The sequence below is a fragment of the Lygodium microphyllum genome, chromosome 19 (genome assembly GCF_053477565.2).
Source record: "Lygodium microphyllum isolate KBCC chromosome 19, Lygodium_microphyllum_v1.1.10, whole genome shotgun sequence".
Classification (NCBI taxonomy): Eukaryota; Viridiplantae; Streptophyta; class Polypodiopsida; order Schizaeales; family Lygodiaceae; genus Lygodium; species Lygodium microphyllum.
In genome coordinates, this window is record NC_141153.1 from 79,059,853 (window position 1) to 79,074,185 (window position 14,333).

At 42.3% G+C, this 14,333-nt stretch overlaps 1 protein-coding gene across 3 annotated transcripts in view; it reads right to left on the reverse strand.

Moving 5' to 3' along the window:
* LOC148020072 (serine/threonine-protein phosphatase BSL3-like) overlaps positions 1 to 14,079 on the reverse strand; it is a 58,805-nt gene extending 44,726 nt beyond the window's left edge. For 2 of the 3 annotated variants that reach the window (XR_015694925.1, XM_087700352.1), the window contains exons 1-3: positions 13,677 to 14,079; positions 12,792 to 13,382; positions 12,589 to 12,649 (exon numbers count right to left, since the gene is read on the reverse strand). Coding sequence is in view for 2 of the 3 variants with exons in the window: in XM_087700352.1 (XP_087556478.1) it covers positions 12,589 to 12,649; positions 12,792 to 13,269 (539 nt within the window). In the remaining variant the exon portion in view is untranslated. The remainder of the gene's footprint in view (positions 1 to 12,588; positions 12,650 to 12,791; positions 13,383 to 13,676) is intronic. The other variant, XM_087700353.1, reaches the window with a different exon arrangement.
* Positions 14,080 to 14,333: the final 254 nt, after the last annotated feature.

A 14,333-nucleotide genomic window follows, 5' to 3' on the forward strand; every position in this document is an offset into this window, starting at 1 on the left:
TCTTGCTGCTCACCACCGTTGGCCTGTCTATCAGATGGACGTCAAGTCTGCTTTTTTGAATGGCGTTCTTGAGGAGGAGATTTATGTTTCACAGCCTCCTGGTTTTCTTGTGCAGGGGAAGGAGGATCATGTCTACAGGCTGCGGAAGGCTCTTTATGGCCTAAAGCAGGCTCCTCGTGCTTGGTACCAGCGGATTGACCGCTTCTTTCTACAGAGTGGCTTTGCGCGCTCCGCTTATGATCCCAACCTCTACTTACGGGTTGTGGATTCTCTTTCGGTGTTCCTTATCTTGTATGTGGATGATCTTATCATTACAGGGAGCGACACTCAGCAGGTGGAGCATTCACAGTCCATTCTTCAGCAGGAGTTTGACATGACGGATCTAGGGATCCTTCACTTCTTTCTAGGCCTGGAGATCTATCAGATGGCACAGGGCATTTTTATCTCGCAGCACAGGTACATCTCCGAGCTTCTTTCGGAGTTTGATATGGCTGAGTGTCGGCCTATCTCATGCCCCATGGACCCCGAGTCCAAGCTTTTGACAGCTGGAGTTCCTCTTACCGATCCCACCCGTTACAGGTGCCTTGTCGGCTCTCTTATCTGGCTGCTTCACACTCAGCCGGATATCTCTTTTGTGGTGGCTTTATTGTCTTCTTTTATGCAGACTCCTACCCAGGATCACTGGCAGGCGGCCTTGCGGGTTCTTCGCTATTTACAGGGGACTCGATCCTTCGGGATCATGTATGGAGATGGGATTACCCTTTCTGGATGGAGTGATTCTGATTGGGCAGGTGATGTGGATTCGAGACGATCCACTACAGGTTATGCTTTCACCCTTGGATCTGGTGCTGTCTCTTGGAGCAGCAAGAAGCAGCCTACTGTGGCACTTTCTTCTACAGAGGCTGAGTATCGGGCCCTATGTTCGACCGCTATGGAGGCAGTTTGGCTCCGTCGCTTACTCGCGGAGATTGGCTTTTCCCAGACCGGACCTACGGAGCTGCGCGTGGATAACCAGAGTGCTCTTGCTCTGGCCAAGAACCCGGTGTTTCATGCTCGCACGAAGCACATTGAGGTTCAGTATCACTATGTTCGAGAGCGGATCGTGGATTAGGAGCTGGTGGTGGTCTATTGTCCTACGGCGGACAATGCAGCTGATCTTTTTACGAAGCCTTTGCCTCAGTCAGTCTGTCATCTCCTGGTTGTGAGCTCCTGTCAAAGTCTGACAGGAGACAGAGGAGCTCTGTCAGTTCATTTTGTGGCTGTCCTGGTTAGCCAGCAGGCTGTGGGTGTCATACAGCCCAAACTGGGCTGTTTTTTGTGCAGTCTGCCCATTTTCTGGGCAGTCGGCCAGATCTGGCTGGTCGGCCAAATCTGGCCAGGTCGGCCAGATTTGGCAGGTCGGCCAGTTTTCTGGCCTGGGGGCTATATATAGCAGCCCCCCCAATCATTCCAGCATTATGCTCTGCAGGTTCAGCACAGCCTCCGTCATCTCCGTCTCCAGCATTGGTGCTGCCACTGCTTCCAGTCTGTCCTGGTCCCCTCACTGACGCTCCGGGCTGCGTGCAGGGACTGCTCTGTCCATTTCAGTGTATTCAGCATTCATCTCAGTCAGTGCAGACTTTCTTCCTTCATTCTCTGCTTTCTCTCTCCTCTCCTCTGTGTTCGTGTTCTTCTTCTGTTACGCACTCTCACATGATCAACATTTTCAGGAATTGAGTCTACATCTGGAGGTATGCTATTTTCAGCATTTATTGGCTGCTATAAGCCATTTTCAGCATGCTGTTCATGCTATACAACACCTTCATTTTCATTACCAGCACCTGCAATTTTATAATCAACAAGTCTATTTCGCTGTCCATGACCTCCTTGTGCTCCTATTTGCTGTCCATTGTCATCTCGCTCAAAAAATAACCAACTGATCATCAGTTTCAACCTGTGGTACAGCACCATGAGGCTCATTTTCTAAAGTAATAGTTGGTTGCAAATTCTGAAATTTGACCTTTTTCATATCTTCATTAGAGGCTAAAGTACCTTTCAGCAATTTTGCCTCATTAAACACAACATTACAGCTGCGAATCATTTTCTTGGGCTGAGGTAACCACACTCTGTAGCCAAATTCACCCTCATCACCATAGCCCATGAAAATGCCTTAGGTAATTTCGGATCAAGTTTGTTCCTCCGCTCATCTCTAACATGCATAAAAGCATCACAGCCAAATATGCGTAAATGGTTATATGAGGCCGATTTGCAAGACCAAACCTCCTCAAGGATGTCATTATTTAAGGACCTGTTTGGAGAGCGGTTGTAAATGTTAACCGCGGATTTGAGTGTCTGCCCCCAAAATTCATGAGGGAGATTAGCAGTGGACAGCATGCACCGCACTCTTTCACATAAAGTCCTATTGTATCTTTCAGCCACCCCATTTGAAGAAGGGTTGTAAAGAGCTGTAAGCTCCCTGTTAATTCCAGGCAAGTCACAAAAGGACTTTAATTGAGTAGATGTGAACTCACCCCCATTATCAATTCTCAAGCATTTCAGCTTTCTACCTGTCTGAGTGGTCACAAATGCGTGAAAAGTTTTAAAAACAGCAAACACTGCACTTTTCTTTTTCTACAAATATACCCAAATCTTTTTGGAACAATCATCAATAAAGGAGACAAAGTATGCAGCACCACCCAACAATTTCACGAGCATACTACATACATCAGAATGCAATAAGTCCAAGACATTGGACTTACGAGAGACACCAGAGTAAAAGGAATTTTTTATTTGCTTTCCAAACTGACACTCATTACAAAAGTCAAGTTTAGAGCCTTTTCCATCAACCCTCTTCAGAAAGGTAAGGACATCAAGTCCTTTCTAGCTCATATGGCCTAATCTCTTATACCATAATTCCAAGTGACTGCCAATTTCAGCAACTGCAAGAAACTTGCCATTCAAGGCTTCACATTGCAAACAATACAAAGTGCCGTTCTTGGTTCCTTTTGCAATCAGCATGGAACCCTTTTTCACTTTCCACAATCCACCACCAAACAGTGTAGTGTAACCATGTAAATCAAATAGTAAACTCTTTCTAATGCCAGGCACATATTTGACATCTTTCAACTCAAGCTCTTGCCCATTTTCTAAAGAGTCTAAAGACAAGTGTACAATGTCAATCCCATCAATGCTGCAAGCACGCTTATTTCCAAGATACACTTTTCCATAACTGCCTGCATTGAACATAGCAAACAGCAAGGAGTTACACGGAAGGAGACACTAGAGTCTACAATCCAAGTCTGAGTGACACCATCATCAACTGACAAAAGTGCATCAATCACATCAGCCTTGGTAATCTGCATATCCTGCATGTAACAAATAAGGGCATCATAATCAGCTTCACATAATACATTAGCCTTTGTATCCGAAAGCTCCACTATGACCACACTAGAGGCCACACCTTTGGCTGCCTCAAATGCATCAATCTTATCCTCCTCCTTTTTATCTCCGGCATTCTTATTTCTCTCTTGTTCCTTCTTGTAATACCTGCAATCAAGTTTCTTGTGGCCCTTCCGACCACAGTGATAGCAAGTAATGTCACTCTTTTTCTTTCCTTTGCTCTTGCTCCTATTTCTATGTCCTGTATTTGCGTTTTTCTTTTCAGCCTGCCTCTTACATTATAAGCTAAGTTGTTGCCTTCTCCACTAGACATACGTCTAGTTTCTTCATTCAAGATTGAACCCCTCACCCCATCATATAAGAGATTGGGGTTATTGCTAAGAGAAACCACCAAGGTCTCCTAAAAATCAGGCAGTGTCATGATCAAAAAGATCGCCCTCAACTTATCATCAAAGTCCAAATTTGCATCCTTGAGCTGATTTAAAATGCCTGTCAATGCACTCAAGTGCTCAGCTGCATAAAAAAGATCGCCCTCAACTTATCATCAAAGTCCAAATTTGCATCCTTGAGCTGATTTAAAATGCCTGTCAATGCACTCAAGTGCTCAGCTGCAGGCTTTGACTCATCCAATCACATATTCACCAACTTGCGAATTAAATGCACCTGATTAACAGGTGTGGCGATCTCATGGGTAGTTTTCAGCTTTTCCCATATTGCATAACCTGTATCTAAACCCTTCATGTCTATCAAGATGTCATCAGTGACACCCATCTTAATGTAAGCCACAACCTTTTTATTTACTCTGGCCCAATCTGCATCAAACATTTGTGCAGGTTTATCTTCCAACAAAGCATCCTCACAATCCTTTAGGAACAATATGCCCTGCATACGGTCTTTCCAAAGGTCAAAGCCATGACCATCAAACCGTTTGATTTCCATCAAACTCTTGATGTTTGAACTGGAAGAAGTTGCAGCCATTTTATCACGAACACAAGAGTAAATGCCCCTCAATTGCAGAAACACAAGCTAAACCAGCAAACACATTGCTATTCTTCCTCAAACAGTAATAAATCTCTGCTGTTTGTACATTAACCAGCCACCACACGAGCAAAAATGCAGAAATTTACCAAATTCTGCACAAACCCCCAAAATTTCAAATCCAAAAGTGCATAAATGTCAACCAATCTAACCTAGCTAAGCAAAATTGTACCAATACATGAAAAGCTCCAAATTTTTGGGATTCAATGTCAAGAAATTGTACTCAAAATAGCAAATTTCTGACAAATTTGGCAAAATCCCCAATTTAATTGAGGTCACCATAAGCAATGTCTGCAATTTCTGACCGAAATATCACTGCCAGGCATGGACGAGATCAAAACCGAGAAAGCCCTAAATTTTCAAGGATTTTGAAGAAAATAATGGTGTTTGATTTTTTTTTTAAAAATGGCGGGTCCATTGACCCATCAAGCCGATCGCATGACAAAACTGGCGGCGCCTATTCTGGCGTGTGGTGCCCGTCAGTTGCCGCGCCCATTAGCTGCGCGATGTGCCATGTGGTCCCTTATCGTCCCTGCCATCATGCTGGACCTACCACCTGGTCCCCCAACTGCCGCTACCCGACATGCTAGTCGCTTGCTATGCGCCCGAACTCCTGTCCATCACCATGCAACAAGTCGCCTGCACACGCTGCAGTGTCACCTGCCTGTGACCCCCATAGTGCCTGTCGACTACGATTAACTGTCACCTAACTGCTGCCCAGTACTCGTCTCCTATTGGTGGTCTCTTGAAGTGCACGAAGCCTTAAGCTCTGATACCAGCTGTTGAAGCTCAGCTAAATGCAACAGTTTGAGGAGTGAGAGTGACGGCTGGAAAGAGTCAAAGAGGGAGAGAGAAGTATGATTAGATTTGAGTGTACCAACAATGTGTTTGTACACAAAGAATAAAATGTATTTATACTTAGGGCACGTAAGGGTACATTCACATGTATAGCTAAATAATGTACATGTACTTTACACGGAGGTCAAAGGGGCCTTTATCCCAACAGAGATACGTGCTCAAAAATGAGGGCCTAGCATTTAAATTTCAACAACTAAAATTGAGGAGTTTCATGGAGATTCAAGAGGCCAGCCAACCAATATCAAATTTGGGGCCAAATTTGTCTTTCAAGGAGTAAGGTAAAGGCCAACCCCCAGGCAAACTAAGGGGCAAATTGGTTTGAAGGCTTGTTGGTCAGTTTTGACAGCAAGAGGCACTTGGATTAGCAAAGAAGATCAGAGGATCTCAGTTGTACTCCATCCATTTGCAATAAAAGATAGATAGATACCACAAGGGGTGCCAATTTTGGGGCCAACAAGGTATCCAATGTCCAAGATTAAAGACGTATAGTATGCATTTTCAATTTAAGTGAATTTTATGCTTGTTGTAATTAGTGCTTAATCAAGCTATTTACCACCTTGTCTAAGGAGAAAGGCTAGTTTCATGGTTCCATCACCCGGATACCATCAATTCCCTCGAATTGGGGAGCCTGAGGCACCTGATTGAAGGTTAAAAGCTTTGCTCTAGTGCTGAAATTGTATTCAACTGAGCATTACAACAAGAACGTCTTCAAATAGTGAGATGGAATCAAGCAAGGATGATGCCTCTCGATCTGAAAATTCAGAAAGTGTTGGGAAAAATGCAATGTCTGATCTTGGACAAGGCGCAAATCATGGGCAGCAAACTCAAAATGAGGGAATTGGACAAGAGATGGGTCCTTCTAGGTCTTTAGAAGCTAATAATCAACAAGAGGAAGAGGAATTTGATGACCAATGTAAAGATCAGCTAAGGACAATAGCTGAAATGTTATTGCAATTGGCAAATGATCCTAAGTTTATACGCTTTTTGAACCCCTTAGAGGAGAGCAGCAAAGGCAAGAAGAGGAAATCGTGTTCAAGAGCTTTTGGACAAGAAGATACACCAAAGGAAGAGCCAATACAAAACCATGATGTTTCAAATCTAAATAGTGAGCATAAGCAAATGATGCCACTGGGGCAATTGATGCATATGCAAGGCCAACTTGAAAGTGCCAATCCAATGCTTTTTGGATAGCATGGTATGCATGCGATTATGGGGCAGCCAAGGTACTTTGGTGATGCCACTAGTTTTCGTGCTACGGTGGATCAAGAACCACATAAGGATGTATGACACAACTCCTTATGGTATGGAGCAACCAATGCGTAATGTGCAAGGCCCAATGTATTCGGATATGGTTGGTAATATGTATAACCCCGTGTATAACACTCTTAGCATGATGCTAGGGCACAAATTGGCAAGTTTGGCACTGCATATATGCAGCCCACTGTGTTTGAGACTCGATATTAGTGTTGATCATGCAAATGCTCCATATAGAGCTGGTCATGAGGAAAAATGCAGCTAGTAATACATGCAATGTATGGGGAAAATGTATCTTGGTATGACTAGTAGTATGCGAATTCCCATGCATAGTCACATTGCAATGGTCCAAAGTATGCAAACAAGAATGTTTCCTAATGCATCTCATGCCCTTAGCATATCAGGTACACATGAGGAGCCAGTTAACTAGATGCAATGTTGCATATTAGTTAAGTTAAAATTGCAACAATGTGAAAGCATAAAGCATCACAATGCTTAAGGGGAAAAAAGGTCTACAACCTAGAGGAGGTTTCGAGGCAAGTAAAGTTAGAGGTAAAGTTTCCATATGCTTCTTGGTGAAGCTTCAGAAGTGTTTCACTAACAAATGCAAAGTGAATGGAAGAGGAGGATTTGCCAGACCATCCTCACTTGTTGCAACTTTACCTTTATGCTTTTCAGTTACAGCTGACCCTAGTTTAGCATAGCAAGGGTCCGAAGGATTGCCTAATGCTCAAGGAGGAGGTAGCACTTTCACTCAGCCAGTTGTGGACAACTGTCATGTGTAGTGGATCTTGGATGTATTTAGCATGCATCCAAGGTATTGTGCTGACAGTATGTCTGCCATGATGAAACCGATCTATGACTCACATAAAGCGGTAGTTCCTTCATTTAATACCTGGTCTTTTCACACAGACACACAAACAGAGACCTCACTCCCTCGCTCAACACCAGATTGGCCCCGAAGACTGGCGCCCCTCTCAGCATTTCTTTATTAATTAAAAGATGGAAAATTACAAAAATAAAATGTTCCAAAATACATAACCTGTGAACAATTAACTTTTATATCAGTTTGGCATGAGTTTTTGTCTCAGTTTTGAGATCGATTTCTAATTAGTTTTAGCTTAGTTTTTTATCAATTTGAGAACAATTTCTAGTCACTTTTAAGATCAGTTTTGCAATAGTTTTTGCATTAGCTACAGATAAGTTTTTGCAATCAATTTATGAGTAATTTGGGATCACGTTTGCAGCAACTTGTGATCAATTCTCAAATAAGCAAGTGATCAATTTATGCTCAATTTTCAATGGTTTACATTTAATTCCATGAAGGATAGCAGGTTAGCAAATGCCATTGACAGTTTCATCCATGGTTTATACTGAGAATATGCTTTACCGTGGTCCTAAAGTCAGAATAGTTGAGAAACATGAGTTACAAATGTATCCAATGGGCTTCTAGCAACAATTCTGGATTAATTTTTGGTTCTAAGCTATGTACATGCTGGCTGCAATTTTTAGCAAGGTTTGGGGCATGTGGCACGATTAGACAATAGTGGCCAATGTTATGACTATAATGCCTTCTGGAAATTCAAGTGCAATATGCTTTTTCTTTGGCACAATGCAGTGCAATCAAGGACAATTTCAAGGATTTCAAAGGGGAGGTCTATCACAGGGACATGAAATTTTGAGATGCTCTAATCTTGCCGATAACAATGTGCAAGGTTGTTAAGCACATGTGAAGCACATTGCAGTTATTTCATGGTAATAGGCCAAGGACCCTGAGGATACAATGGGTGTGAAAAGCAACAGTTGTAATAAGTTATCCCTGACAGATACTAGGTTATACCAATATCGAATTTTGGCCTAGACTAATTTATTGGCCACTAATGACATCGGTAACATTAGAGACTAGGCATTAATTGATTAATTAATGCTAGTCTAAGGATTGATAGCTGCTTAGGGATACTTGAAAGACAAATTGGTCTAGCCAATTTAATTATTGACTGGCGAAATTAATTTTTGAGCACTAGAATAATTATTAAATTAGTTTTCAAAACAATATTCTAAAAATTAATCTAATAAGCTTAATAATGTTGGAAAATGGGATTAGAAGGCTGCCGCTTAGGAAAACTTGCCCATGCAAGTGATAAAACGTTTCTAGGGACTGGTGAAAGCTTATTCCAACCATTGTGAGAGAGAAGGAGGCTATCAGAGAGCAAGGAGATGTTGCTGATGCGATTTGCAGCCACCATGGACTAATCCTACAGCAAGTGACAACAATTTGGAGACCTCCAAGAGCAGGTGACAGCAGTCCAAGGTCCTTTTGGTGCAAGTGATAGCATAGATGAGGGGACATCAGTCTTTCTGGTGGTCCTAAGCTGTAGGTGATGTCATGAGAACATGTATTTTTAAAACCTCACTTAACATATGGATTAATATTTAACCACATGGTTAAGTAAATGTTACACATGTGAGGTGTAACAGGGATTAGAGTAGATTTACAAGCCCGAGACTCCAAGAAATCACAAGATGTCAAAGGCAAAAGTTGTTGTAAGTTATGATCACCAGAGACCAAGAAATTTCAGATTTCTTTGCTGTAAACCCTAATCTACAGCAGAAATTAGGGTTTAGCAGTAACCTCAGGAAGCATGCCAGAAATTGAAAGCACCAAGACTTGGATTCAACAGGGCTGAAGCTGTTTTTAGTTAAATTCAAGTGGAGGGACTAGCAAATCGATGAATTTGGGGCATTTTTCATCTCGATCAAAGCGGGTAAAGGCCAATTGATTGCCCGAATCAAGAGGCAAATTAGATTGAAGACTTGCTTGTCATTTTGGACAGCAAGGGGAGTTGGAATACTGAAAGGGATTGGAGAATCCCATTGTACATCAACTTCTTCTTCAATTAAGTTGAATAAATACCGAAAGGGGTGTCAGTTTTGGAGCCAACAAGGTATCCAATGTCCAAGATTATATGGTAAAGTGTGCATTTCAATTTTGTGAATTTCTTAATTGTTGTAAACAATACTTAACCAGGTTATTTACCACCTTATCCGAGAAGGAAGGTTGGTTTCAGGTGATAACTTCCATGGATGTTTAAGCAAGGCAACGACACTTTTTTACGCATTTCTTACAATTAAGCTCTGAAATTTCTCTCTCTACAACATTCTCTCTTGTCCCTCGGCCATCTCTCAAGTTATCTCAACATTTTCCAACAATTTAAGTCATTAGAGGAAGAGATTTCAATCAATCTTTGCTGTAAACCCTAATTTACAACAGAAATTACGATTTGACAACCACCTCGAGATACGTGCTTAAAATTGAGAACCTAGAACTTAAATTCCAGCAACTAAATTTAGAAATTTCAAGAAAATTCAATAGGCCAACTAGCCAATATCAAATTTGGGACTGAATTTGTCTTTCAAAGAGCAGGATGAAGGCCAGCTACCACTCCCCAAGCAAACCGAGGGGCAAACTGGTTTGGAGGCTTGCTGGTCAACTTTGACAATAAGAGGCACTTAGATTACTAAAGGAGATCAGAGAATCTCAGTTGTACTCCATGCGCTTGTAATAAAAGATAAAGAAATACCGCAAGGAGCGCTAATTTTGGAGCCAACACGATGTCTAATATCCAAGATTAAAGTAGTAAAGTGTGCATTTTCAGTTTACGTGAATTTTACACTTGCTATGATTAGTGCTTAATCAGGTTATTTACCACCCTATCCGTGGAAGAAGGTTGGTTTCAAGCTCTATCAAAGTCTGACCACACTTGCTGCTAAGGTGAACCAACTCTGTTACATTTTATTTTTATATTGCCCCAAGCTAGTTTCACACTATCCATCCTAGCAATCACATTTATACAAGTAGCAAGCATCATTTTTACAATTTTATGTAGCCCCCATTTTTTTGGCACATTCATGCAGCTGATCGACCAAATTTGGGCTGCGTACAAGGAAGCTACGTGTAGGGATTGATCAATCCTCTTTGTATCAGCGTTCCATTTCAATTCAACATAGATTTTTCCTTCTATTCTTTGCATTGCTATTAATCTCTCTTTGTGGAGATATGCTAGGGTTTGCAAAAGAAAACACATATACAACCACTACTAAAATACTGAGAACTCAAACATTGATATAAAACAGAAAGAAAATAACTAAATGAATAATGAATAAAAGTATAAAGAGGGCTCAATGATAGAGCTATCCAAAGGCCAATGGCACTCATAAAAGCGGGTTGATGGAAGAGGTGAGTTATTTCATCCACGAGAGAAGGATCACGAGTGCTTAACCACCAGCCAAAGCTAAGATGAGGTTGTAGATGACAAGGTAGCATGCTCGAGACCAAAATGCAATAATCTTTGGGGCTAGAAGTGGAAAACACAGCACTGTACTATTCGAGAATAATGCCAATTGATCACCTACAACAATCTCATACTAGGCGACAATTGAAACTAGAGGATGTAATGCAAGCGGCCTGATCAGTTGCAAACGAGGGGCTGAATCGGTGTTTGATGATGTCATCAAGTTGGACAACAATTGAGATTGTAGGGCACCTCCACGATGAAGGCGACAACTTGTAGATCACCTCAACATCCCATTCGAAAAAGATGATCAACAATTAGGGCTAAACACAACTATGGAGATCTCCAAATTGTAGGCAACAGTTGGGATGGCCACTACAAAGGCTAAAGATTAAGTAAAATGCAGGTTGGATTAATTATCAAGCTAATGGGCACCAACTAAGTATCACCATGGTAACAATTAGATGAGGTGCTTGATATGGCGGATGCCTGATGGAAGAATTAGGGTAATCTACAAAACAGGGAATGGAGCAAGTGGCTAAGCAACCTCCTATTTATAGATGTGGATTCTCCCAAAGTTTCGAGGTTTCCTTATGGGACACAAAAACTTTGGGAATTTTTGAGTTCTGGGATTATTTTAATAAACCAAATAAGGTTTATTAAGAAATGCTCGTTTTGTCACTTAATATCCCCCCTTGGCCCAAAATTGGAGCTAGAAAGGGACTACTAATACCAAATTCGTTCTCAAATGAAACAAAAGAGAAATGATTACCTTGTGAAACATCTCCAAGCATAGAGTTTTCTTCTAATCCATATCGGTGCCAATTTGGATCTCCACAATGATTAACAATCAATTCCTACATAACTAAAGGGTATTATAGGCATAATCTAACTCGCAAAAAATGGATTGCACGAGCCTACCACTGAGCTTGACTATGAAGAACTTGGACTTTCGGTTGTGTCCAAAGTCAATAGTCTTTCCTCAACTAAGAGGGAATCAGTCTCACCAACAAAGTGCTCCAACTGAGGTGCACCTTGTGAAGGGATATGAGACAAAGAAGAGTTAGGCCTCAATGAATGATCCCTAGAAGAAAGGTTAGTATGTGGGGTGTTGTCCTCCAAATCAAGACCAGAATGCCTTCTTGGAGGTCTGAATGGAGACCAAAATAGGAATTAATATAAATCGATACACTTAACAACTTTGCAATCTCAACAAATATGAGACAAATACTACTTGCAAACTTCTTCAAGGTCACACACTTAACCACCAATATTGGCTCCACCCAATAGAAGACTCTATGGTTTAATTAAAGTAGAGCCACAAAGTTATGCAAAGCTAGAAGGCCTCATCCTCGACTCAAGCAATGACCACAAGTTTTATCATAAGATGCAGGCTATCGTCCTCACCACATTTTGACATTCTCAAGGGGATTCACTTCATCAAACTCCAATCAATATCCCTCTAGAATAACCCCTTATGGATCTTGTTAACAAGAGGAGAGTCAAGAGCTCTTGTGTGCTTTCATGGCATCATCATCTTTGTTTTTATATTAGATACATATTTTTCCTTTGCTACTCGTGATGACAAGACAAATCATGGATCAGTTGAACTCATCTTTTGGGTATGACTTTCTCCTTTCTGCTTCTTTGTCACATTCACAATCAAACAAATGTGTCTGCACACACATGCACACACATACACATGCATGCACACACGCACACGCACACGCACGCACGCCTGAAAAAAAAAATCAAAAACTGTTTGTACCTTGTCCACTTATTTGAAACAATATCATAGCAATGCACATCATTTTTTACTCCTGCCAACCCTGTGAATGCAAAAAAGATGGTCAGGGAATGCCAACTTACGCTAGATGTTCTGTAGAGTCTGTAAAGAAATATTTGGCATTAACGTGTTCTGTAACTTATAAGGAGTCAGACCATGCACAGTGAGACAGAAAGAGAGCATACTAATGCCAGCACCTCCACCGATAGACTGTGAACCAGCTGCTTGAGACCCGTCCTCTATAGAAGTGGCACCCCCAAAGAGTATGAGACGAGGACCCACATAACCTGGTGAATTTTCATCTCCAACAGCTAGCACTGCAGTCAATGTATGACCACAGCGAGGCCCGGGGTAATCTGCCTCTGTGTCTGCAAGTGCAGATATGGCCGTGTAGTTGGGAACAGGTTTAGGAGCCATCAGAGATCTCGGTGGTGGTGTTACATGATACTGCTGATATGAATTATGCTCAATCTGTTGGCGACTTCCAGTAGCATTCTCAACGGGCCGAGGGTGTGAAGGAGGTAGGGAAGGCCCGGGTGGAGGGGGTGAAGGGGGTAAAGGAAGAGGAACAGGAGCCTCCTGGTGCTGTTGTTGTGGTTGTTGCTGCGGTGCTTGCTGTTCAGGCTCACCAGTTCCATTTGCTGTCCCGTCCTCTTCCTCCATCTTGATGAGAAACAATTAATATTCGAGACAGTATTCTCCTGTATGTAGTTTGCCCATTCGGCAATTGCAACATCCAGAGGAAGGAATCAAAAACCTAGAAAGAGCAGACAGCCCTGAAAACCAAAAAAATGAAAAACATGATTGTGAGATTAAAGCAGTGGACTTCAGGCACGGAGATTAAACCAGCAAAGCCAAATTGCTGAGGCATATAATGGCACTCGTTGTGCAACCGTTCCGCAAGCATATGTTAGTGCTTTATTTCAGCCAAATGCATAACAGAGACACGTCCTTCAGTGCAAAACAGAGCACTTATGAATGGTATCTCCGATACACACGCTGGCCGGCAAGCTCCAAAAGTAGATCCTGAATAAAATGAAGAATGCTCTGAAAAGAAAGTGGGAATGAACCGGGGTTTTTTTTGACAGCGGCAGAATTGCTCCCAGCGCGGATCGGTCTGCGCTTCGACGGAGAGAAAGCTCGCGCAACCCTAGAGATGAAACCGTCGGATTGGAGGGGGAGGGGGAGGGGGAGGGTGGGAGATGGGATTTACGGAGGAGAAGATGGTGATGGTGGTGGTAGTATGATGATAATGATGATGAAGAAGAGAGTGATGACGCGAAAGAATTTGCAGGAAGCAAGTGAAGAAGATGAGATTGATGAGAGCAGGAGGTCTCGGTGCATCGACCCTCTCTTTTCTCTTCTGTCACATCGAATTTTTTGGCCTCTCTCGTTTGTTGTTGTTTTGGTGTTTGGGTTTCTTTTGTTTTCGTGAAGAAGAGAAGAACGTCGTCGCCTTTCTGTGGCATTGCCCTTTCCCGGCGCTCTCCCCCGTCCCTGCCCCCCCCCCCCCCCCCTCTCTCTCTTTTCCCGAATCCTCACCCTAAGCTTCTGCCAGCTCAGCTCCTAGCGCCAAACAGGCCACTTCGAAGGAACTCATCACCTGTAGCCTACCACACTCAACACCTAACGCGACAATAACCACAAGTAATTAGTGTAGACTTTCCCCACTTGTCTCACAACATCACCCTTTAGCTTCTCCAAGGAAGCTACTCCCTTTGAAGGTT